Genomic DNA, 26,616 nt, shown 5'->3' on the forward strand with positions numbered 1-26,616 from the left:
TGAAAAATAATCTCTGAAATCCAGATAATAGAATCTGAAAAGGAGGTAGCACAGGATGAATGATGTGTACCAGAATAAAAAGGATAAATAATTAGGAAACTTTGATTAAAAATTTGGCATTTGATATTATATTGTATTGTATTTTAATTTGAGGTATGTGAATTTGAATCTCTGTAAGGTGTGGAAAAATAACACACACCCCCAAAAAAAGAGAAAGTAATGCCTCAAAATTTAATGTAAGGTCAATGTATGTGAAATGGATAATTAGCCCGACAAAAGTTAGTTGGTTGGTTGGTTGGTTGGTTGGTTGGTTGGTTGGTTGGTTGGTTGGTTGGTTGGTTGGTTAGTTTTGTCAAGTACATATTGGTAGTATACATAGATATAATGCTATACATAGATGTACATGAGATGGGTACTAATAAGAGGGAAACATTAGAACAGGGGACAGTAGGCAGGCTGGTGTGCTTATGCACGCCCCTTACTGACCTGTTAGGAATTGGGTGAGGTCAACAGTGGATAGTCTAAGGGTAAAGTTTAGGGGGTTAGGTTATGATATAGATAGTAAGTTCCATGCATTAACTACTCAGATGCTAAAGTTGTATTTTTTACAGTCAAGTTTGGAGCAGTTTACTTTGAGTTTGTATATGTTGTGTGCTGTGGTTGAAGCTGAAGTAGTCATTGACAGGAAGGATGTTGCAGCAGATGATTTTATGGGCTATGCTTAGGTCATATTTAAGGCAATGTAGTTCTAAACTTTCTAAACCTATGATTGTAAGTCTAGTTGCTTAGAGCATTCTGCTGCGAATGGAGAATTGCAGGCCTGTTCCAGTAAAGCATCTCTGCACATTTTCTAGAGTGTTTATGTCCAAAATGCGTTGTGGGTTCCAGACAGATGAGCTGTATTCAAGGATTGGTATGGCGAACGTTTTGTATGCTCTGGTTAGTAGTGTGAGATTACCAGAGTAGAAGCAGAAGTTATTAAGCAGACTACTTATATATTAATGTCATGTGTCTTTGGTTCATATATCCTAGTTCAAGAACATATGGGAAGTGAAATATTCTTTGTCCTAAAAAGCTTTGGAATATAAGTTACTGTTCAGCAAACATGGAGATGATTACCAAATGAACAAGGGTCCTTGGTGTTGTCTCCTGGAGTGAGCAGCAAGTTAGTCTGCAATACTATATTCTAACCACTGTGCTACTACAGATCTCCATGGTGATCCATAGCTAATCAGACTACATACCATCACAAGGTTTTACATTTATTTATTTATTAACTTATTCAATTTTTGTGCCACCCTTCTCCTTAGACTCAGGGTGGCTTACAACATGTTAGCAATAGCACTTTTTAACAGAGCCAGCATATTGCCCCCACAATCCGTGTCCTCATTTTACCCACCTTGGAAGGATGAAAGGCTGAGTCAACCTTGAGACGGTGATGAGATTTGAACCGCTGACCTTCAGATCTACAGTCAGCTTCAGTGGCCTGCAGTACAGCACTCTACCTGCTGCGCCACCCCGGCTCATACATACATTTATGGACTATCAAATTCATTGTTTGGATGGAATCCATTCTATATATTTGTCCATTGAGGCATCCATAGGATCTGACACATCATAATCCGCTGCTTTCATAGGTGAATGAAATATAATACAAAAATGGTTGAGCTTATATGACAACATAGTACTCATTTCATCCATTGCTTCCCCTCCTTCACACACCAGCATGTATATGTTTGTGCAAACACCCTCACACACACACACACACACACGCACACACACACTCATACATAGCAGCAACCACAACTACAGAAATAAACTGCATAAATTATAGTAGGCTTCACTCACTTTGGGTATATTAAATTATTTGGGTATATTAAATTATTTATTTATTAATTCATTCATTCATTTATTGTAAATCAGATTTCTATGCCACCCTTCTCCTGTGACTCAGGGCGACTCTAAATTACTCTAAATTACTGCTGTTATGTTTTGAGAAACAATTTTTATAAACTGCATGGTATTTAGATTTAGAATAAATAATTTTCTAATGTCAGCTGCATCTTCTGCACCAGAGGACTTGTTAAAAGTCATTATTATATCCTCAACTCTAATTAAGTCATACCAGATGAGCATCAAAGTTGTAAGAGGGGAAATGATATTTTAAAAGACCCATAAGGACACTCTCTAGTTGTAGGTGATGCAGAAACCAGAACATATCTGAAGGATTTACTTTTGGCTCTTGTGAATTATGAAAAAGAAATATATATGTAACCTAAACAATTGACTATTTATCATTTTTATTTCTCAACAAAAGTATATCTATTCAGCTTGCATCAAATTCTTTCCATCAGTAGGAAAACCTATTCCCTCAAGAGGTAAAATCCATTACCTTGATCTGCATAACTTATAAATGAGTAAAAAGGAAACAAATGAATAAATACAAGTATAGCATGGAAGAGCAAACTATAATCAGTAGACATGGGATGAATACGAAGAACATTGACAACCATTAAGAGCAGATCTTTCATTCAATAGTAATAACAATTTAGATATTACTGATAAAAAGAGAATATTAATCTGCAAGGAATCCTGGTTTCAAAATGTTAATATTCATGTTATTATGTCAAATCATGTTCAAGACACATTCCTTTTCTAGCAATACAAAGACTTCTTCCATTACATGCAACATAAAGGATTCAATCAAAATTTCACATGAATTCTATCAACTGGGAAACATTGCTATTGGACAGATTGTTTCTCAAATCTTTTTCCTCCGCATTTCAACTAATTTCAATGAACAACCATCCCTTTTTAGCATCAAGGAAGCCATGTAAGCATTTCATTCTTTTTTTCTACCAACTCCTTCATCCCTAAGCATCCATTCATAAAGTCTGAAATAACTGGAACCTGAGAAATTTTGATGAATTGAAGATGCTGCATTTATTTATTTATTATTTATCTTTTTTGTCAAAATATGTACAAGACAATAGGGATGGTATAAATATAAACAAAAGCAAAGTAGGTATGGGTAAATTTGGACAATAGGACAGGGAAGGTAGGCACGATGGTACGCTTATGCACATCCATTACATACCTCTTAGGAATGGGGTGAAGTCGAGAGTCTAAGGTTAAAGTTTTTGTAGTTTTGGGAACAAACCACAGAATCAGGTAGTGCATTCCATACACTGATCATTGTGTTGCTGAAGTTGTATTTTTTGCAGTAAAGTTTTGAGTGGTTTACATTGACTTTGAATCTATTTTGTTCTCATGTATTGTTGCAGTTGAAGCTGAAGTATTTATTCACAGGTAGGACATTATGGTAAATGATTTTATGAACTACATTTAGATCAGACTGAAGGCAACATAGCTCTAGATTATTTAAGCCCAAAATTTAAAGTCTGGTGGAAGAAGGTATTTTTTGCAAGCAGAGGAGTGGAGAACTCCTCTTGTGAAATATTTCTGGGCTCTTTCCATTGTATTAATGTCTGATATGCAGTGCAGGTTCCAGACAGGTGAGCTGTATTTGAGGATTGGTCTGGCAAATGTTTTGTGTGCTCTGGTTAACAGTTTCATTTTATGACATTGTTGTTCTTTCTTTATATCATGTATTTGTTTACTTCTGGAGAATCATATTTATTTTATTTTCAGTATTTTATTAGAATTACATTTATTTATGATGATAGTATTTAATGGTAATCTAAAAAGTGAAATGTATCATTTCACTTGTCTCACACTCATGTTTGCGAACCGGTAGAAAAGGTAAGTGAAACCTACCCCTGCTGTTATTCTATTATTCTGTTAATTCATTTCTTTCAGACATGCTAGACTTTTCTCCACACAATTTATGACATTCTACATTTGCTAGTATTTATAGAAGAAAAAAGTTTTGATTTGCTAAAGTATTCTGTATTCTTTTTTCACTGCACTTTATATAACTCTGCAGTGTGATGCCGAAGAACTACCAGTACATTTTGGCTCTTGTATTTGCAATAAAAGAGATCAATGAGGATTCCATGATTCTTCCCAATGTCACTTTGGGTTTCCGCATCTTGGATAACTACTGTAATAGACAGATAACATATGATGCCACTCTGCGTCTGCTTTCCACAAAGAACAGGTTTATCCCAAACTACAAATATGATCATGAAAACCATTTGATAGCTATCATCGGAGGACTTGATTCTGAAACCTCTCTTTATATGGCCACAATATTAAACCTTTACAAGATTCCACAGGTGATACTTTGGGATGTACCTGCAAAACATTACACAAATAAAATACTATGGTATATTTATAAGACATTGAAGGACAATTAATGTTAATTAAACATAGAGAAATAAATCAATGCCATAAGTAAAGTTTAATATATAACATAAAAAAAGCATATCTTTTATGTGAAAGACATTTCAAAATAGTTCTCAGGAGGATCACTTCAGATTGCAACTCTGTGCCAGAAATTAAGAATGTAGGTAAAATAGTTTCTACAGGTGTCCCTATGCAAAACATTTGCTACAAATAGTAATAAAATTGTCAGAGTACAGTATTCTAATCCACTTTCTTCAGTACATGATTAATTCATAAAGGCATAAATATATATATTTCTTATTTAGGTTCAGGAATAAAATATAAATAGAGTGAGTAAATTGGAATTCTCAAGCTTGATGTGATTGAAGTTCTTTTCAAACCCATATTATAAAATATTTTGGTTACAATTGCATGTTAAAAATTATACCTATAATTTTAGGACAATTCTTTCTTTATTATATATATATATATTTGTGTGTGTGTGTGTGTGTGTGTGTGTATGTGTGTATGCATGCATGCATGCATGCATACATACATACATACATACATACATACATACATACATACAAATCAGTATATGTCAGTATTACAGAAATTATATCATTTTTATTGTAATGAATGCTTTTAGATCACATATGGATCACTTGTTTTAGGACCGAGTGATGAAATTCTTCTTTCTTCTTTATATCAAATGGTTCCAAATGAACACAGTCAGTACTCTGGGATTATTCAGTTACTGATATATTTTAGATGGACATGGATTGGCCTGTTTGCAGTGAATGATGACAATGGAGAAAGGTTTTTTCAAGCCATTGTGCCTATGCTTTTTGAAAATCGTATCTGTTTTGCTTTTATCAAGAGAACACAGAAATGGGCTGATCTGGCTGAACTTTTAGACTTATTTCTAGATGATCTGGATAAATTTCCCAATCTCATGAAAAATAAAGCCAATGTATTTATTGCCCATGGTTCTCTGGTATCCATGAATAATTTAATGTGGTATCTTCAGATGTCTGCTTGGGATTCACGCATTGGTAAAGTGTGGATTGTGACAGAACCGTGGGATTTCACATTAACTGACTATCAAAAGAATATGGATATTCTTCCTTTCCAAGGTACTATTTCTTTTTCAGTTCATTCAAATAAAGTACCAGGATTTACAGCATTTCTTGAGAATGTAAAGCCTTTCTGGAGAAGAGAAGATGGTTTTATTCAGGATTTTTGGGAAAAGGCTTTTAGCTGTTCATTGAAAAATTATCAGATAACCAAAGATGAGGAGCACATGGAAAAATGCACAGGAAGAGAGAAGCTGGAGAGCCTTCCAAGAACTTTCTTTGAAATGAGAATGACTAGCCAAAGCTACAGTATCTACAATGCTGCCCATGCCATTGCACGTACTCTACACACTATTTGTAAAACTGAAGAAAAATACAGGAGAAGGGTACCTGAAAGAATTCTAAAGTTTTGGAATCTCCAGCCATGGCAGGTAATTAGCAATTGGCAGTAAAGGTTTTCATATGCATTTTATAATAAGGGCATATGGACAGTAGATTCACAACAGTATATCTATATTATAGGATTTAGCATCACCATATCTAGTATTGGCCACAGTCCTTTGCTTTAAAGTAAAAGATGGAGGACCTATTATGAATAATTGTTACTTAAAGGAGGTTTAAAATATCAATTGCAAAGTAGGGGGGGGGGGAATTGAAATTATCCTGGAACAATAGAGATAGAAACCTAGGATGGCAGTTTATGGTCTAGTAATATTCTTTTTATTTGAAGATTGAGCTATATAACATTATGAAAAGATGTAGTGATGTACTGTACTATACTTCTATTGATAGCTGGCTGCCAGCAGTTCAGCAGTTTGAGTGAGGTTCAAATTTCAGTCTTCCATCCTTCTGAGGTCAGTAAAATGAGGACCCAGATTGTTGAGGGCAATATGCTGAGTCTGTAACTGCTTAGAAAGAGCAGTACTGTAAAGCAACATGAAGTGGTATGTAAGTCTAAATGGTATTGCTATTATTTGCTCATGTTGAATATAATATCATATAAATAAGGTTTCTTAGACAGTCTATTGTGGCATTTGCAATATTGCCAACTGTATTCACATATTTGTTTCCCAATTCAAAGATTTGCTGGAAATTAAGCAAGGTGAGCAAGGACTATCTATGGGTATATTGCTCACTGAAGAAGCTTGAAAGAGAAAGACTGGATTTTAAAATAAACTGTATCAGGACAGAACTCTGCAGAGGAAAAATAATAATCAGAAAAAAATTCTCTCAAATCATTTGCAGGAAACATAATTAGGCAATGGTTCAAAATGTTGGAGACTGTTTCCTTTCAAGATATCTTCCCTATTCCCTCTCTTGATTCTAGAGACCATAGCTAAGACTATGCCCTTTACTCTGTGGTTCAAACAAACACAAAGCTACAAAAATACAACAAAATAAGAGAGCAGATTTATATATAAATATAAATATACATATACAGCATATTTACATATAAATGTACCATTTTAATTTATAACAAGTCAGAAAAGATAGATGTTTCCTATGGTCATTACTTGGTTTTCCCTGCTTGTTTAGTCTTCACTGCAACAATTCTTGATCTTCAAACTATCTAGATTTTTTCAAACATTTTTTCTTTATGTTTACATTGCTACAAAAAATGCATAAGGAACTCTTCCAGCTTTTCTTATCATCCAGCACTTATTGCAAACCTTTTCTCTCTGTGCTAGCTTGGAATTGAAACTTTTATTTATTTTTATTTATTTGTTTGTTTTGTCAAGTACATATTGGTGGTATACAAAGATATAACAATATTTATATGCATGATATCAGTGAAGGGCTACCAAAAATTTTATTACCACAGGATGCCCTTAGTGCAGGACACCCTTATGCAGATGTTTTCTTTCAACATCCTTCAGTGTGAATTGGGTGCTCTGGGGTGGAGCTCCATTTTCGTTACCCTACTGCATTCCCCCCCCCCTCCGTCCGAGCAGTAGCCTATCCCTGCATAATACTGGTAAAAGAGAAACATTGGGACAGGGAATGGATGGATCTCTTAGGAATCAGGAGAGATCAACAGTGGATAGTTGCAGGATTTTGGTTTAACTAGTATAGGGAAAGAAAGGTTAGGGATAAAGTGATAGCAGTATTTGAGGGGCTGCCACAAAGAAGATAGCTCCACAGTCCACTGATTTTCCAAAGTATATTCTGAAATGTATAGGGCAGTGATGGCGAACCTATGGCACGGGTGCCACAGGTGGCACGTGGGGCCATATCTGCTGGCATGCAAGCTGTTGCCTTAGTTCAGGTCCAACATGCATGTGTGCGCCGGCCAGCTGATTTTTGGCTCACACAGAAGCTCTGGAAGGGAATTTTTGGCTTCCAGAGAGCCTCCAGGAGGATGGGGGAGGGTGTTTTTACACTTGTCCAGCTCCAGGGAAGCCTTTGGAGCCTAGGGAGGCTGAAACACAAGCCGATTGGGCCAATCAAGTTGGGAAACAGGCCATTTTCAGCCTCCAGAAGACCTCCAGGAGGCAGGGGAAGGTGTTTTCACCCTCCCCAGGCATTGAATTATGGGTGTAGGCATTTGCACATGCGCAATGGTATGCACACATGCTCTTTTGGCACCCAAGGAAAAAAAGGTTCACCATCACTGGTATAGGGTATTCTGCTTTAGCAGAGAGTTGGACTAGAAGATATCCAAAGTCCCATTCAGTTTTATTCTGTTCTATTCTGTTCTGTTCTGTTCTATGTGAGCAGTGGCTGGAGGTCAACATTTGATCAAATTCTTTTATATAAATAAATGAATATCTTTATTACCATAAAGTGATCAGAACTAAATGCAGCATAACTTTATAAGTAAACACAATTTATTTCCCCATTTTACAGTTTCTCTTCTACGGTTAATCTGAGATGCCTATTTAATGCTTATAGGCCTCCAGATGCTTCTAACAGATTTACAAAATAATCCCACTGCAGTAAATGTTTTTAGTTTGTTTTTCAGGATTTCTACAATGAATGTTCTTCTTGCTTTGATTTAGTTCCATTCCTTTCTAAGAGGTATCTCGTTCAACAACAGTGCTGGAGAAATTGTGCATTTTGATCAAAATGGTAAACTAATAACTGGATTTGATGTTATAAATTGGGTAATTTTTCCCAATCAATCATATGTTAGAGTCAAATTTGGAAGTCTGGATCCTCTGGCGCTTCAAGGCAAGGAATTATCCATTTGTGTTGAAAGCATTGTGTGGCACAAAATGTTTAACCAGGTGAGAGGGAAAAAATCTTCAATTCTTGGTTTAAGAAATCTTATCTCAAACTCCTGATTTTAAAAAAGGAATCATGCAGACTGTCTTCTTAAATGCCAGTAAGAATCATAATCATATATAGTCACATAGCTAAAGAAAAAGTCTGGAAAATGAGACAACCTTGATCATTTTGTACACAATGACTCAGAACATGTGTTTTGGATAAAACAGTCTTCTAGTTTCCAGGAAGCCAATTGTGGGCAATGAGTTAAATTTAATTAGATTAATTTGCCTAATGGCCATGGTGATTTGTAAACAACTACTGCAAAAAAGTATTATAAAATTTGGTCAGTCATTTTACAGCTGGCAAAACTTAACAGTTATAAATTTAGATTATATGAAATATGATTTCAACAAATCCCTCTTTGTTTTTGGCATTTGTATGTTTGTGGGTATATGGTTTATAAATTATCTTTCATTAATAATAATTCCCAAAGCAGAATAAAAGTTTGTTTGTTTGTTTGTTTGTTTGTTTGATTGATTGATTGATTGATTGATTGACTGATTGTTCGATTTCTATGTCGCCCGACTCTCTAGGGTCTCTGGGCAGGGCTATATCGTGCTATATTTCCCTAAATAGATAAATCCAGTAATATTGTAAAGAAAAATAAAATAAAAGTATTTAACGAGCATGCCAAAAACACACATGTACAGTAAACTCACATGAATGTGCATATGCACACACATACACTCATCAATGCAGAAACATACAAAATGCATATGCAGAACGCAATTTTTGACACTTAAAAGTAATGCAAACATATTCTGCCCCTTGGAGAGGGGCGGCATACAAATCTAATTTATTATGTTGTCAGTACAACACAGCAAACGAGATCACTATGCTGGATTTCATCACCAGTTGGGCGCTTCCCAAGCACCTAGGACTGCGTGATGTAGCGGCGAATTATGTTTGCCAATCCCAGTAAAGCGGCCTTTTGCAATTGACAGATGGAGATTTTTTTATTATTGTTGTTGTTGTTATTGTTGTTGTTGTTGTTGTTATTATTATTATTATTATTATTATTATTATTATTCCAGTATATTTCTTTCAACCTAGTTTTCAAGAATCAAAACATATATTCTCAATTCTGAATATACTGATCAGAACGTCTTTCCTTATTTCTTCAACTCTTAACCCTTTGTAATTATCATTTCAGGGGTTTTTTGTTTTAAAAAATGTCATTTGGCTATTACATTTATATGAACAGAATTATATGGGGAAAGGTCTTCTTGATATAATGAAATATAATATATATATAAATTTCATAAAATATAATGAAATTTAGAGTTTTATAAATTATTAACTCCATGAATTGGATTAAATATAATTCTTTCTATTCCATTCTGATCATACGCACATTGTATATTTCTCATATTTGTTCACATTTCTCAATTCTACATATTTATGTTAGATATTGCCAATTTCTGTATGTAATGATCAATGTCATCCTGGTTTCCATAAGAAAAAAAAGGAAGGGGAACCCTTTTGCTGCTATATTTGTGTACCATGTCCAGAAAGAAAGATTTCTAATCAGAAAGGTATGAGAAAATATATATACATACATACATACATACATGTCAAAATCATCCTGATATTCCCAAATATGGGATGAAGCAACTTTGCTTTCCTTTTGCCTCTTGGCCCCACGCAGGTGCCACTCCAAGGCAGATAATTTTTTTATAGTGAACAATTATAATTTTACATGGTTACATATTTTTGCTGATAGGTGAAAAGGAAGGGAGCCTAGTACAGATCTATTTCAACCTTGTTGTGGTTTCGTCAGCCAGACATACCCTTACTGGGATTTGAACTAGACATATTCTTACTGGGATTTGCAAAAGGAAAGCAAACTTGCTTCTTCCCATGTTTGGGAATACCAGGGTGATTTCGACAAAAAATCAACCATATAGCCCTTTCTTAGTAAAAGCTGATTCGGAGGTGAATCTGTAGCACAGAGGTTATCCTGCCTTGCATGCAGCATGCTATAGTACGGGTATATCTGTCTGAAGAGACCATAACAAGATCAAAATAGACCTATACTAAGCTCCCTTCCTTTTCAGTTATCAGCAAAAATATGTATAAATATTTAAATAAATATGTAAATAACATATAATCCTTCTCTGGTGCAAAGCTGAAGGGATTAGAGCCTGTAGCCTAGAGGTTAATTCTCTGCCTTACAAGGAAAAGGCTGCAAGTTCAAATCCCAGTGAGAGGGTATGGCTAGCTAATGAGGCCAGAACAAGGCCGAAATAGATCTATCCTATTCAACATATATATACTTGTCTTCATAGATTTTCACGGGTATAGGTATGTAGGTCTATGTGTAACACACACACACAATGCATATACATGCTTCATTTGAAATTAATATGCAACAAAGATAGAATGGAAAGTTCTCACTGCTCTATACAAAATACTATGTGATACATGTGTCCAATGAATAATCTTTAGTTAGAGTTCAATGTAACCAATGTAACCAGTATCATATAAGTGCTGAAATGATAAAGAAAGTAGAGAACCATATAATCAATTTATTTTTTAAAAAATGGGATAAAAATAGATTTAAAATAGATTTAAAATGAAGAGCCCTTTTTTGACTTTACAGTACAACAGGCATTAAACTCACAATTTCTTTCCTAGACTGCTCCACATTATATTCTTCTTATTTAAAATCTACATATTCCTTCTATTTTCAGATGTGGATTTCTGCACTGAATGTCCAGAAGATGAATATTCAAACTTTCAACAGAACCAATGCATCCCAAAAAATTTAAACTACCTGTCCTATGGAAAGCAACCAGGAATCACTTTAATGGGATTTTCAATTGCTTTTGCTCTGACAACACTTTGGGTCCTTAGAACTTTTTGGAAACATAAGGACACTCCTATAGTCAAAGCAAACAATAGAAACCTTACCTACACTCTTCTCTTCTCTCTCTTTCTTTGCTTCCTTTGCTCTCTCCTCTTCATTGGGAAACCAACATCTACCACATGTCTTCTTCGACAAACAGCCTTTGGCATTGTTTTCTCTTTGGCCCTTTCCAGTGTTTTGGCCAAAACAATTATTGTTGTTCTAGCCTTTGTGGCTACCAGGCCTGGGTCCCAGGTAAGGAAATGGGTAGGGAGAAAGTTAGGAGATACTATTGTCATTTCCTGCACCTCTATCCAAGTGAGCATTTGTTCTTTTTGGCTATTTACTTCCCCACCATTCCCAGATAGGGACTTCAATTCTCTCCATAAAGAAATCATTCTAGAATGCAATGAGGGCTCTACTACCATGTTTTGTCTTGTCTTGGGCTATATGGGTTTTCTGGCCATGGTCAGTTTTTCTGTGGCTTTCTTTGCCAGGAAGTTACCTGATAGCTTCAATGAAGCCAAATTTATTACATTCAGCATGTTGATCTTTTGCAGTGTTTGGTTGTCTTTTGGTCCAATGTACCTCAGCACTAAAGGAAAATATGTGGTGGCTGTTGAAGTCTTCTCCATCTTAACTTCAAGTGCTGGGTTGTTGAGTTGCATTTTTTTCCCTAAATGCTACATAATTTTAATCAGGCCTGAACTGAACAACAAAGATCAATTAATAAAGAGACAAAGCAGGGCCATCTTATAAATAATTTATCTAGGAATTAAGCTAAATTCATAGATGTTCATTTATATATACATATGTACCTGTCTCCTAATACATTCACATATTGGTTGAAGCTAGTGTATGTCACAATTACCATTTTCTGCTTCATATTTTGTGAAATAATTTTTAGACAGGTCCCTATAAAATCTTTGTTAAAAGAAGACAATGTTTATTCAGATGTCAACAACTTCAGCACCTGTGGTCCTATCTTTCACTATCATTAAGTGCATGCTTCCTCCTTATTAAATTAGTAGCTAGTAGTAATAGTAGTTCTTCATACTGATGAAGAAATCAACAAAATGCTCCTCTGCAAAGTATCATTGGGTCTTATCACCATTACTTCATTTTTTTCACAATGTCCATTTGTGTTCAATATAAATTACTTTTCCAGCAAAGTTCCTTCCATTGTATGCAACTTAAGTGAACCAGTCATAATTTTACATGAGTTCTACCAGCCAGGAAACCTTGCTATTGGAGAGATTGTTTCCCATGTCTTCTTCCTCCACTTGTCAATCGATTTCAGAGAAAAGCCCTCAGAGATTAGTATGAAAGAAGCCATGTAAGCAATTTCTATCCCACGCTGAGCAGAAGATGAATTTGTACAGAATCTGGATTGCTGCCTTCTGAATGAAATCTTCCCTTAATATTGAAGAATCATACCTGTCTTATTTTAAACATTTTGCAAAGACGCCATTTATATTTGCAGTTATTAATGCTTTTCATATTTTGAAGTTTGCTTGTCAGATTTTTTATCACCATCTTCTTGATTCTCAAGCTCTTCAGTCAGCCAGTCAGTCATTTTCTGAAACTCTGCACTTTAATTTTGTCTATTTAAATTACAGTATTTCATAGAGGCTTTATTGTCTGAAACTCTGCTGATTATGTACATAGCTTCTTTTTTTCTTTAATTTTTCTGTAATTAATAAGTGATTTTGCTTCCATCACTAAAACATGTCCTAATGACAATTTTACTAAAACCACCAGACTTATAATATTTTTTAAAAAAATACAATTATTTGTATGTTACCAAACTTTTTCATCTCTGATTTTATTTATTTTTTTATCAGAATACATTCAAGTGGTTAGATTCTATCAATGGGTTGCCAATTACATGATAGGTTCCATTTCTGAACTGTTAGCAATCAGTGATCAGCTATACTTTGAAATTGCAACATATCCTGTTCCACTGTTCAATTCACCCAATGGAACCAATATCTGAATCATTAAAAAGCTGTATTTTGTGTTGGTATAGAAAAAGTCACTTAACAAAGAACTCATAGAGTTCTCATTTGGCCAAACTCTGCTCTCTTATTTTGAGCCATTTAATAAATAGAATATATTTCATTACAGCATCCAAGGAATAAATAGGAAATCTAATGCTGGAAAGGCAGGGAAGGGGTAAAGAGGGAGCACTGTGTTTGATCTAGATTTAATTGCTTTGCTACAACTTTAGGTGTATCTTACAGTTTCAGAAAGGACAGAGATAAGCTTGCTTCTCTGGCTTTCCCCATTTCACAACTTTCTCAGTCCACTGAGCATGATTTTTCAAATGAGAAATCTGTCCTATGTATGTAACCTAACCACTAAGCAGAATTTATATCCTATGAGAATGTGATGCTAGCTTGAATAGGAACTATAGCAGCATATGTAAAACAGATTCTCTGTTTAAAAGCTTAAAATTCAGCATATTAAATGTTATATCAGATTGCATGAAATGTAACATATGAGGAAATCTCTTAGGCTTTACTTATGGAAAATACACACAAGTTAGGTTTTACTTTTATCAGAGTACAATATTTTCTTTCATGCACTAAAGTCAAGATTTTCTAAATTTGTTTCTCATTGTGACATAAGATGCTTTGTTTGAATTTTGCTAAAGCATGAAAACATGTTTCTTTGGGGGGGGGGATTGTAACTTTTCAGTGTGATGCCAAAAAACTACCAGCACATTCTGGCTCTTGTATTTGCCATAAAAGAGATCAATGAGAATTCCATGCTTCTTCCTAATGTCACGTTGGGTTTTAATATTTTTGACAATTACTACAATGGACAGCTCACGTATAATACTGTCCTCCGCCTACTTTCTGCAAAAAAGAGATTTGTCCCTAACTACATGTGTGATGTTAAAGACCAGTTAGTAGCTGTCATTGGTGGACTTGATTCTGAAACCTCTTCATTTCTGGCCACAGTTTTATCTATTTACAAAATTCCGCAGGTAGAGTTGGATGGAAACAGAGGGAATGTGCAAACTGTCTAATAAAAGCTTATAATTAAAAATGTCATGGTCATAGATGACAAATTATGATGGATGAAAAATTAATATTAGCAAAATTTACAGAAATACAATTAAGGAGTAAAATAGAAACACATTTAAAGGAGTTACTTCCAGCTATACATATTTTAAGATGTCACTCTTTGTAGGAGAGAGATAAGTGGGGGAAACTATTCTTGTGGATATTTTCAAGTATATGGAATTGAAATGTGTTCCCTGTTTTTAGTTAGCTTGTCCACAATGACATCTGACACTAAATCAGAATTTCTCAGAGAGCTAAGGAATCGTCTTTAATTGAATATTCAGGCAGAGAATGGGTTACTAAAATTGCTGTAATTTAGCCCAGGATTATAGATCCTTAATTAAGTAAGGAGAGAATGGGGCAAACTTAAAATACCTGAATAATAGCAGAGAAACTCCTAGAATCAAATGACTTGGGGGCCTCAAGTTAAAACAAATTAATCTTAAAATTCAAGCTTTATACCATTTTGAAGTTTTTTCAGAATTTAAATTAAAATATTATTTCACACTCAGAGATGTCTAGCAAATACAATGCATGTTCAGAAGTGCTTTTAAAATGCAATGTACAATAATTATTAGATTAAACAAAATATTGAATAATTGTTTTTAGATTACTTATGGATCTTTTGTCTCAGGAATGAATGACAAAACACTGCTTGCTACCTTATACCAAATGGTTCCAAATGAAATTCAGCAGTACTCTGGGATTGTCCACTTACTGATACATTTCAGATGGACTTGGGTTGGACTCTTTGCAGTGGATGATGACAATGGAGAAAGGTTTTTCCAAACATTGGTTCCAATGCTTTCTTCAAATAGCATCTGTTCTGCTTTTAGCAAAAGAACACCCAAATGGACATATGTTGCTGATATATTAGACTTGTTTTTAGATGACTTGGACAAATTTCCTTCACTCATGGAAAGCAAAGCAAATGTTTTTATTGTCCACGGTGCACCTCCTTCCATGCTTAATTTGAGCTGGTATCTTCACATGGCAGTTTTTGATTCAAACCTGGGCAAAGTGTGGATTGTGACAGAACAGTGGGATTTCCGATTAAGCACCTATCAAAAGAACTGGGATATTCAATTCTTCCAGGGTGCTATATCATTCTCAGTTCATTCAAATGAAATACCGGGATTTAAAACATTCCTTGAAAATGTAAATCCTTCATGGGAAACTAAAGATTGCTTTATTCAGGACTTTTGGGAAAATGCTTTTAGTTGTTCAATGAAAAATCATAGTGTAATTACAGAGGAAGAGCCCAAGAAAGTTTGCACAGGAGAAGAAAAGTTGGAGAGTCTTCCAGGGACTTTCTTTGAGATGAAAATGACTGGACACAGCTATAATGTCTACAATGCTGCCTATGCTGTTGCTTATGCATTACATGTTATGCATGATTCTAGGTCAAAATCCAGATCAAAAGTTGCTCAAAAAAGTTTGGAAGTTCTGAGCTTTCAGCCATGGCAGGTAATGTTACTCTAAAAGACCAGTTTTATTTTTATACATAATTTATAATAATAGTAAAGCGGAATCTCTCTCAAATTGAACCTGATTCATGGTAACAAAATGGATACTTCCATGTAGCTATTTTCACAATACAGTGATCCCTCGAGTTTCGCGATCTCGAGTATTGCGAAACGCTATATCGCAAGTTTTCAACCCGGAAGTAAACTCCACCATCTGCGCATGCGTGCCCTTCCACGCATGCGTAGATGGTGGAGTTTCCCCACCAGGCAGAGGCTTCCCTGGGTCTTCCCCCTCTTGCCCCGGTAAGACCCCAGCGGCGGCGCGAGCAACGGCGTGGGCGGGCGGGCGGCACGCGCGCGGGGAAACCCCAGCTCCGCTTCCCAGCTGGGAAGCAGCCCCAGCAACGGCGTGGGCGGGCGGGCGGTGCGCGCGCGCTTCGGGACACCCCAGCTCCGCTTCCCAGCTGGGAAGCGGAGCTGGCAACGGCGGGCGGCGCATGTGCGCTTCGGGACACCCCAGCTCCGCTTCCCAGCTGGGAAGCGGAGCTGGCAACGGCGGGCGAAGGGCAGGCGGCGGTGGAAGTAAAAACACCATCTGCGCATGCGCAGATGGTGTTTTTACTTCCGCACTGCTACTTTGCGAAAAATCGATCATCGCGAGGGGTCCTGGAACGGAACCCTCGCGATGATCGAGGGATCACTGTGTAATACAGAAACTTTGCACCAAAAGAGAAGTAAGAGCACTGTGATTTCATAGGGCACCTAGATATATTTCATTGTATAAAAATAAGAACATAATATGCTAGCAAGCTTGTTACGTGTGCATTATCTTAACTTTTTTTTAATCACACTCTTTGGATACTTCAGAATCATACATTGATAAAATTGAGGTATATGATATAAATGTAACAATCTGATCACCCTAAAGAAAAATAGAATTTCATACAATTTTGATTCTTGGGGTTGTTGTTGTTTCTAGTTTGCATTGGTCATGCTGTATTTTTAAGTTATTTCCTAAGATTTGTTTTCCGCTTTTTTCCCCCTAGTTTCATATAGTTTCCATGATAGTTTATTTATTTATTTTTTCCTTTTTACAATATAGCTTTTTAAAAAAAATATTGTATGGTCATATTGCTACTTAGTGTTTATGTAACACTACAAATTAGTATTATTTAAATGGGACACTATGTGAGTAGGTCAATTATATAAATTTGTTTCATAAATAAATATAAATTGTTATACTAAACCATTTGAAGCTTGATAAATAAGTTTAATAATACAAAAGTTCTATTACTTCTTTTCAATTTTCCATCAAGCTTATCATCAATCGGGTTCAAACGAGTTTTAAGGTAGCTTCTTTTAGTGATATTAAACACTATAAATCTCCCTGCAATAAATGTTCATCATTTTCATTATGAATGAAATACAATATATTCTTGTTTCCTTTTTGAAAAGATAGGCCAATCCCCTTCTAAAGGGAATCTCATTCAACAACAATGCTGAAGAAATAGTGCATTTTGATGAAAATGGAGAATTAATAATAGGTTTTGATATCAAAAATTGGATAACTTTCCCCAATGAAACTTTTAATCAGGTCATAGGAAAGATGGATCCTCATAGCAAAAAGTTAACAATCCAAGATGAAAAAATTGTGTGGCATAGAAGATTTAATCAGGTAAGAAAAAAAATCTTTTTTAAAAAAATTCACAATTATCAGCAAGAAATTCATATGATTGTTTGGGGAAAGAGTAATTATATCAATCCATTCCAATCAATTTTCAAATTTAGTTTTCGGGCAGACAAAAACAATTTATAGTAATGTTAGAAACATAGAAGATTGACAGCAGAGAAAGACCTCATGGTCCATCTGGTCTGCCCTTATAGTATTTCCTGTATTTTATTTTAGGATGGATATATGTTTATCCCAGGCATGTTTAAATTCAGTTACTGTGGATTTACCAACCACGTCTGCTGGAAGTTTGTTCCAAGCATCTACTACTCTTTCAGTCAAATAATATTTTCTCATGTTGCTTCTGATCTTTCCCACAACTAACCTCAGATTGTGCCCCGTGTTCTTGTGTTCACTTTCCTATTAAAAACACTTCCTTCCTGAACCTTATTTAACCCTTTAACATATTTAAATGTTTCGATTATGTCCCCCTTTTCCTTCTGTCATCCAGACTATACAGATTGAGTTCATTAAGTCTTTCCTGATACGTTTTATGCTTAAGACCATTTTTGTAGCCCATCTTTGCACCCATTCAATTTTATCAATATCTTTTTGTAGGTGAGGTCTCCAGAAGTGAACACAGTACTGTATTCCAAATGTGGTCTCACCAGTGCTCTATTCAGTGAGATCACAATCTCCCTCTTCCTGCTTGTTATACCTCTAGCTATGCAGCCAAGCATTCTACTTGCTTTCCCTATTGCCTGACCGCACTGTTCACCCATGATCTGGACTCTATTGGGGAATACAAACCAAGATGACAGGGTCAGGTCTTAGTTCCATAATTTGGGAAGAGTTTGACCTGGTAACCCCTGAGAATGTGGACAAAGCTATGGGAGCTGTATGTTCCTCCATCTGCTTACTGGACCTTTGCCCCTTCTGGCTGGTCTCAGTGAGTCGGGAGGTGACATGTGGCTGGATTCAGGCATTGATTAACACCTCCTTGAATGAGGAGTCATTCCTGCAGCCTCTGAAGGAGGCAGTGGTGCAACCTCACCTAAAGAAACCATCACTGGATCCAGCCGAATTGAAGAACTATAGGCCAATCTCCAACCTGCCCTTTTTGGGTAAGATTGTTGAGAAGGTGGTGGCACCCCAGCTCTGATGATCTTTAGAAGAAGCTGATTATCTAGATTACTTTCAATCCAGTTTCAGGACCGGTCACAGCATTGAAACCATTTTGGTCGCGCTGATGGATGGTCTCTGGCGGGCCCAGGATAGGGGACATTCTATCCTGGTGCTCCTCAACCTCCCAGTGACCTTCGATACCATTAACCATGGTATCCTTCTGCAACGACTGGAGGGATTGGGGGTGGGAGGCGCCATTTTATGGTGGTTCTCCTCCTATCTCTTCAGTTGTTCACAATGGGTGTTAGTGGGGGCAGAGGTCCACCCCTCAGTCTCTCCTGCAGGGGTGCTGCAGGGGTCTGTCCTCTCCCCCCTACTATTTAACATTTACGCCAAGCTGTTGGGTGAGATCATCCGATGGCATGGGGTGAGGTATCATCAGTATGCTGATGTTACCCAGTTATACATCTCCACCTCAGGCCAATTCAGTGAAGCAGTGGATGTTATGTGCAAATGCCTGGAAGCTGTAAGGATCTGGATGGGGGCCAAGAGGCTCAGGCTCAACCCAGACAAGACAAAGGGGCTGTGGACATTTCCTCCTAAGGACTCTTTGATCTGTACGTCCATTGTGATGGTGAGGGAAACATTGTCCCACTCAGATGGAGTCCACAACTTGGGTGTCCTCCTAGATCCACAGCATCTTTCTGCTGTAGCCAGGGGGATCTGTGCCCAGGTTCACCTGGTTCACCAGTTGTGGCCTACTTGGACCAGGAGACTCTACGCACAGTCACTCAGGCCCTCGTCACCTCCTGTCTTGATTATTGTAATGCACTCTACATGGGGTTACCCCTGAAAAGTATTTGGAGACTGCAAATAGTCCAGAATGCAGCTGTGAAAGCTGTCATGGGTGTACCTCGATACACCCATACAACACCTTTGCTACTTGAGCTGCACTGACTTCCTATTAGTCTCCAGGCACAATTCAAGGTGTTGGTTATTTCCTATAAATGGCTCAGGGTCAGACTATTCACAGGACCATCTCTTGCTGCATACTGCCCAGAGGCCAATAAGAGCTCACAAAGTTGGCCTCCTCTGGGTCGCGTCAACTAAACAATGCAGGTTGGTGGGACCATGGGGAGAGGCTTCTTGGTGGCTGCCCCAGCTCTATGGAACAAACTACTGCCCAATGTCCGTACAGCTCCCACCTTACTGGCCTTTCATAAGGCCACGAAGACCTGGCTTTCCTGGAAGACCTGGGGGCCATAAATGTACGTCTTTGATGACCAACTGTATGAATGATATGCATGTATGTGATTGTGACTGTCCTTTTATAATAACTTTTCTTTCATGAGGTCTTAGTTTTAGATAATGTTCAACATCTTTCTATCATTTTGTATCTTTTTATATTATATTTATATTGTTGTTGTAAGCCGCCCTGAGTCTTTCGGGATTGGGCGGCATAGAAGTCAAATAAATAAATAAATAGATAAATAAATAAATAAATAAGTAGATAGATAGATAGATAGATAGATAGATAGATAGATAGGTAGGTAGGTAGGTAGGTAGGTAGGTAGGTAGATAGATAGATGATAGATAGATAAATAAATAAATAATTTTGAGACTGTCAGAAATCATTACCTCTAAATCCTTCTCTTCTGAAGTTTTTGCTAACACAGAACTGCCAGTACAATACTCATTGAGGATTCCTTTTCCCCAAGTGCATTATTTTACATTTGGAAATATTAAACTGCAGTTTCCATTGCTTTGACTACTTATCTTGTGAAGCTAAATCATTTGCCATATTACAGACGCCTTCAAAAATATCAACCCTATTGCAAACTTTGGAGTCATAGGAAAATAGGCAAACCTTCCCTACCAAACCTTCCCCTATGTCACTCATTACTATTACTATCGCTATTAAAAAATAGGACCCAGAACAGACCCTTGTGGCACACCTCTTGTAATCAGTCTCTGCTCAGAATACTCACCATTAACAACACATCTCTGATATCAAAGTCTCAGCCAGCTGCAAAGCCACTGAAATATTCAGGGATTAAGTCCAATCTTCACTTGGCATCAAGAATAATATATTATGTGAACCAAAAAAGACCATTATCTTTTAGCAAGTGACATAGCTTTTAAATTATGATCTGTAAATAATTCTAGCTTTACTGAACTTGGGATCAGAAAACCTATAGAAGTCATGGACAGCTAGAGGTGATTTGAAACAAACTGCAATAAGAGATGTTTTCAACAGAAAAACTGAATAAACTGAATAAAAGACTCAAGAATACTTTTAAGTGGAATTTGATTTCCCTTGAATGACCTACTTTTTATTACTTTAATCTGCATTCATTAATGTGTGTGTTATAGCCAAATTCTCAAAACTCTGTATGGACTTCTAATAATTGACCTGTTGCACCACTTTTTAACTGATCGTTTATAGTTGTTCCTAGAGATTTAATTGTGTTTAGCAACAACATGAATCAGGAACAGTTGTGATATGGTATCCTTTATACTTTCTAAAACCATAACTTTCAAAACTTTCCAAATTCTGAAATTTATTTATGGACATTTTTTATAGGAGCCACCCATTTCTCTGTGCAATGACCACTGCCATCCTGGTAACACCAGGGCGAAAAAGGAAGGGGAGCCATTTTGCTGTTATGTTTGTATTCCATGTCCAGAAGGAAAAGTTTCATTTCACAAAGGCAAGTGACAATTTTTCAAAAGTAAGATTTCATGTATGGTTTTCCCAAATTCCAATGAAAACAGGTAATATAATAAGCTTCAAAAATGTTGTTGTATTGAGAATCAATATTATAAAATAAATAGCCCTGTATGAAGTTCTTCACTTTTCAATTTTAGCATCTAAGATTGTCATGATATGCAAAAATTACTAAATAAAACTACTTTGATACTAGAAAGTCCTCTGTTTTACAACTGGAGTATTAGACTATGAGTGGAAAAGACTACTTTTAGTTTCAATTTATTTGGGCAATCATGTTCTCTCAAACTATTGTACCTTAAAAGGTTGTTATGAGGATGATGGTTGGAGAAAAAATAGATAACAATTATACCTCTTGGAAGAACAGGAAAATAATAAATTCAGAAAGAGAATATCTGGAGATATCAAAAAGGGGAAAGGAATGAGAATCAAATCATTATGCTCTTTCAACCCACATTGTTATACTTTTTTTCAGATATGGATTTCTGCAATGACTGCATAGAAGATCAATATTCAGCTCCAGACAAAACTCAATGTATTCCAAAGGGTTTAAACTATCTCTCACATGAAGATTCTTTAGGGAAAGCTTTAGCTTTCTCTTCAATTGCTTTTGCTCTGACAACACTTTGGGTCCTTAGAACTTTTTGGAAACATGAGGACACTCCTATAGTCAAAGCAAACAATAGAAACCTTACCTACACTCTTCTGTTCTCTCTCTTTCTTTGCTTCCTTTGCTCTCTCCTCTTCATTGGAAAACCAACATCTACCACATGTCTTCTTCGACAAACAGCCTTTGGCATTGTTTTCTCTTTGGCCCTTTCCAGTGTTTTGGCCAAAACAATTATTGTTGTTCTAGCCTTTGTGGCTACCAGGCCTGGGGCCCAGGTAAGGAAATGGGTAGGGAGAAAGTTAGGAGATACTATTGTCATTTCCTGCACCTCTATCCAAGTGAGCATTTGTTCTTTTTGGCTATTTACTTCCCCACCATTCCCAGATAGGGACTTCAATTCTCTCCATAAAGAAATCATTCTAGAATGCAATGAGGGCTCTACTACCATGTTTTGTCTTGTCTTGGGCTATATGGGTTTTCTGGCCATGGTCAGTTTTTCTGTGGCTTTCTTTGCCAGGAAGTTACCTGACAGTTTCAATGAAGCCAAATTTATTACATTCAGCATGTTGATCTTTTGCAGTGTTTGGTTGTCTTTTGGTCCAATGTACCTCAGCACTAAAGGAAAATATGTGGTGGCTGTTGAAGTCTTCTCTATCTTAACTTCAAGTGCTGGGTTGTTGAGTTGCATTTTTTTCCCTAAATGTTACATAATTTTAATCAGGCCTGAACTGAACAACAAACGACAATTAATAAGGAAGAAGTAAATTCCAATTTGATTTTGGTTCCTGGCAATATTCCAGTGTTAATGGAGCAGTTACTCCAGGATATTCCTGGGGTAACATCCTACTTCAATAACATCCTAGTGTCTGCTGAAAATCTCTCACAATTAATTGAACATGTACAAGCTGCCTTACAGAAATTTTAAAAGGTGGAGTTCACTTTAAAACAAAATAAATGTAAACTTATTATTAAGGAAATGGGATTCTTGGGCTACAAGGTTGATACCTCAGGCCTGCATCCAACCACTGCTAAAGTTAAGACTATTCAAGAGTCTACGGAGAGGGGCGGCATACAAATCTAATAAATAATAATAATAATAAAGAGGCTCCAGCTCAAAAAAACCCAAAATGGAACTGCAGGCTTAATGGAATGGAACGGAACAGAACGGAACGGAACAGAACAGAATAGAATTGTCAAAACAGATATAAAATTGATTCTGAAGAATATGGAATAAGCCCTAAATTAAATATAATAGACAAAATTTTATTAGGCCCACCCACAAAATTCATAACAAAAATGTATAATTATTTAATAAAATTTGATAGAATTTTAGAAGAAACAGTAAAACACAGTGTGTTGGCATGGATGAAGAATTTTGGATATCCAATTCACTTAGAAGAATGAACAAAACTGTGGAAAGAAAACTATAAATTAACATTATCAGTACCGTATAAGGAAAACCTCTATAAGATGTTTTACCGATGGCATTATGCTCCCGCCAGGTTGGCTAAGATCTATCCTAATATAGATCCCATATGCTGGAAATGTAAAAAAGATTTTGGAACTTACTACCACCTGTGGTGGCTATGCCCACAAGCACTTAATTATTGGCTGAAAATTAAAGGATGGATAAAAGATATACTGCAATTCGATTTAGAATTAAAAGCAGAGACCTTATCTTCTAGGGCTTGCTAGAGGGCAATACGTAAAATCAAAATACTATCTGATCATCCATATAATAACTGCAGCGAGACTAGCCTATGCACAAATGTGGAAAAATAATAACCTCCCAACAGATAATATGATTATAAACAAATTCATGGATTGTGCTGAAATGTCCAGGCTCACTTTTGAACTACAAAATAAACACTGTCTATATGTAATTTTTCCCCAAAAATTTGTTCCCAATACTCCAATTCAATCTTATACCCAAAGATTTTGGTCCATGGTATCATTGATTCTTCTACAACTTCCTCCTCCATTTTAATTTTTAGAAGACAATTATATACCTTAGTTGTTAAGTATGCAGCTTAAATTACTGGGGAGAAGTCAGAAGTTCTTGGTTTTGCATATTCTATTCTGATTGGTTGGCCGCTTTGGCACTAAAATTGTATCAATGTCAAAAGTTGCCTGTTGCTGGGGCTAGTTTGTATAAATACTGAAAAGACGCAGCATATGCTCGCTCGCACTAAAACTTGCTATATAGAATCCATTTAAGCTTATTGCTCCTCTCAGAAATAAACACTGATAAACTGCTTCAGCCTGGTCTGAGAGTTATTACATTGGTGACGAGGAGGTTGAACCTTCACTTAAATACCAGGACTACCCCTTCTGTAGTCCAACTGCCGAAGTTCTTTGATCCAGAAAAGACAACTTGGACAGCCTATATGGCTAAGTTTGATATTTTTCTAGAGGCAGCTGGAATGAAGGACGCGCACAGCGGACATAAATGTTCCTTTTTCCTAAATTACTGTGGCACGCAGATTTTTGATCTCGCTGAAACCCTCACAGACCCAGAACCGGCAAACTCCTTTTCTTGGAACACACTTTCTTCCAAATTGGCCGCTCACTTCAAACCAACGAAGCCGGCCAGAGTATTTTGTCATCAATTCTCAAGCCGAGGGAGAATCTCAACCAGTTTGCAACACACCTTTTGAGCTAGTGACAGACCACAAGCCATTGCCAGGTCTGCTAGGAGAATGCAAACCGACACCGCCTTTTGTCTCACCCAGAATGACTAGGTGAGCTATATTTTTAGCGGGTTATGATTACACCCTCAGTTACAGGGGAGGGTCTCAGATCAACCATGCAGATGGGTTAAGCCGTTGCCCCCTGCTCCAATTAGTGAAGTTCTACTAATAGAATTAGCTGACCAATCTCTAGTAACAGCAAAGGAGATAGCAGAGGAAAAAAGAAAGACACAACTCTAAAAGCAGTAACACAGCGCTTATTGAGGAGGTGGTCAACAGACAGTGATGACAGCTTCAAGTTTCAAGTTTTATTGGATTTATATGCCGCCCCTCTCCGAAAACTCGGGGCAGCTAACAGCAATTATAAACAGTATACAATAATAATCCAATACTAAAAACGAATTAAAAACCCCTTACTATACAAAACCAAACATACATACAAACATACTATGCATGCAATTGTAACGGCCTAGGGGGAGAAGAAATCTTAATTCCCCCATGCCTGGCGACAGAGGTGGGTTTTAAGTAGCTTACGAAAGGCAAGGAGGGTGGGGGCAATCCTAATCACTGGGGGGAGTTGGTTCCAGTGGGCTGGGGCCGCCACAGAGAAGGCTCTTCCCCTGGGTCCCGCCAAGCGGCATTGTTTAGTTGACGGGACTCGGAGAAGACCCACTCTGTGGGACCTAACTGGTCACTGGGATTCGTGCGGCAGAAGGCGGTCCCTGAGGTAATCTGGTCCAGTGCCATGAAGGGCTTTATAGGTCATAACCAACACTTTGAATTGTGACCGGAAACTGATTGGCAACCAATGTAGACTGCGGAGTGTTGGTGTGACATGAGCATATTTAGGGAAGCCCATGATTGCTCTCGCAGCTGCATTCTGCATGATCTTAAGTTTCTGAACACTTTTCAAAGGTAACCCCATGTAGAAAGTGTTACAGTAGTCGAGCCTTGAGGTGATGAGGGCATGAGTGACTGTGAGCAGTGACTCCCGGTCCAAATAGGGTCACAATTGGTGCACCAGGTGAACCTGGGCGAACGCCCCCCTCGCCACAGCTGAAAGTTGTTTCTCTAATGTGAGCTGTGGATCGAGGAGGACGCCCAAGTTTCAAACCCTCTCTGAGGGGGTCAATGATTCTCCCCCCCCCCAGGGTAATGGACGGACAGATGGAATTGTCCTTGGGAGGCAAGACCCACAGCCACTCCGTCTTGTCTGGGTTGATTTTGAGTTTTTTGACACCCATCTAGGCCCCAACAGCCTCCAGGCACCGGCACATCACTTCCACTGCTTCGCTGACTGGACATGGGGTGGAGATGTATAGCTGGGTATCATCGGCATATTGATGATACCTCACGCCATGCCCTTGATGATCTCACCCAGCGGTTTCATGTTGATATTAAATAGCAGGGGGGAGAGGACCGACCCAAGGCACCCCACAAGGGAGAAACCTAGAGGTCGACCTCTGACCCCTCACTAATACCGACTGTGACTGACCGGAGAGGTAGGAGAACCACTGAAGAACAGTGCCTCCCACTCCCAACCCCTCCAGCCAGCGCAGAAGGATACCATGGTCAATGGTATTGAAAGCTGCTGAGAGGTCAAGAAGCACCAGTTCAGAGGACAAGCCCCTGTCCCAAGCCCGCCAGAGATCATCCATCAACATGACCAAAGCAGTTTCTGTGCTGTAGCCAGGCCTGAATCCAGACTGCTGAGGACTAGATAATCGGCTTCTTCCAAGGACCGCTGGAGTTGGAGCACCACCACCTTCTCAACAA

The 26,616-nt window shown here is 37.4% G+C and overlaps 2 protein-coding genes across 2 annotated transcripts; both read left to right on the top strand.

The window, feature by feature from the left end:
* Positions 1 to 3,950: 3,950 nt before the first annotated feature.
* LOC139155319 (vomeronasal type-2 receptor 26-like) lies at positions 3,951 to 12,240 on the top strand. Its single transcript, XM_070730439.1, has 5 exons — positions 3,951 to 4,238; positions 4,937 to 5,794; positions 8,363 to 8,467; positions 10,042 to 10,168; positions 11,327 to 12,240. The coding sequence occupies exons 1-5, from the start codon at positions 3,951 to 3,953 to the stop codon at positions 12,238 to 12,240; spliced, it is 2,292 nt and encodes a 763-aa protein (XP_070586540.1).
* A 1,945-nt stretch (positions 12,241 to 14,185) lies between these two features.
* On the top strand, positions 14,186 to 22,914 carry LOC139155320 (vomeronasal type-2 receptor 26-like). The gene is made up of 5 exons (XM_070730441.1): positions 14,186 to 14,473; positions 15,162 to 16,019; positions 17,478 to 17,693; positions 21,397 to 21,523; positions 22,016 to 22,914. The coding sequence occupies exons 1-5, from the start codon at positions 14,186 to 14,188 to the stop codon at positions 22,912 to 22,914; spliced, it is 2,388 nt and encodes a 795-aa protein (XP_070586542.1).
* Positions 22,915 to 26,616: the final 3,702 nt, after the last annotated feature.

This window comes from Erythrolamprus reginae, unplaced genomic scaffold (assembly GCF_031021105.1).
Source record: "Erythrolamprus reginae isolate rEryReg1 unplaced genomic scaffold, rEryReg1.hap1 H_1, whole genome shotgun sequence".
NCBI lineage: Eukaryota > Metazoa > Chordata > Lepidosauria > Squamata > Dipsadidae > Erythrolamprus > Erythrolamprus reginae.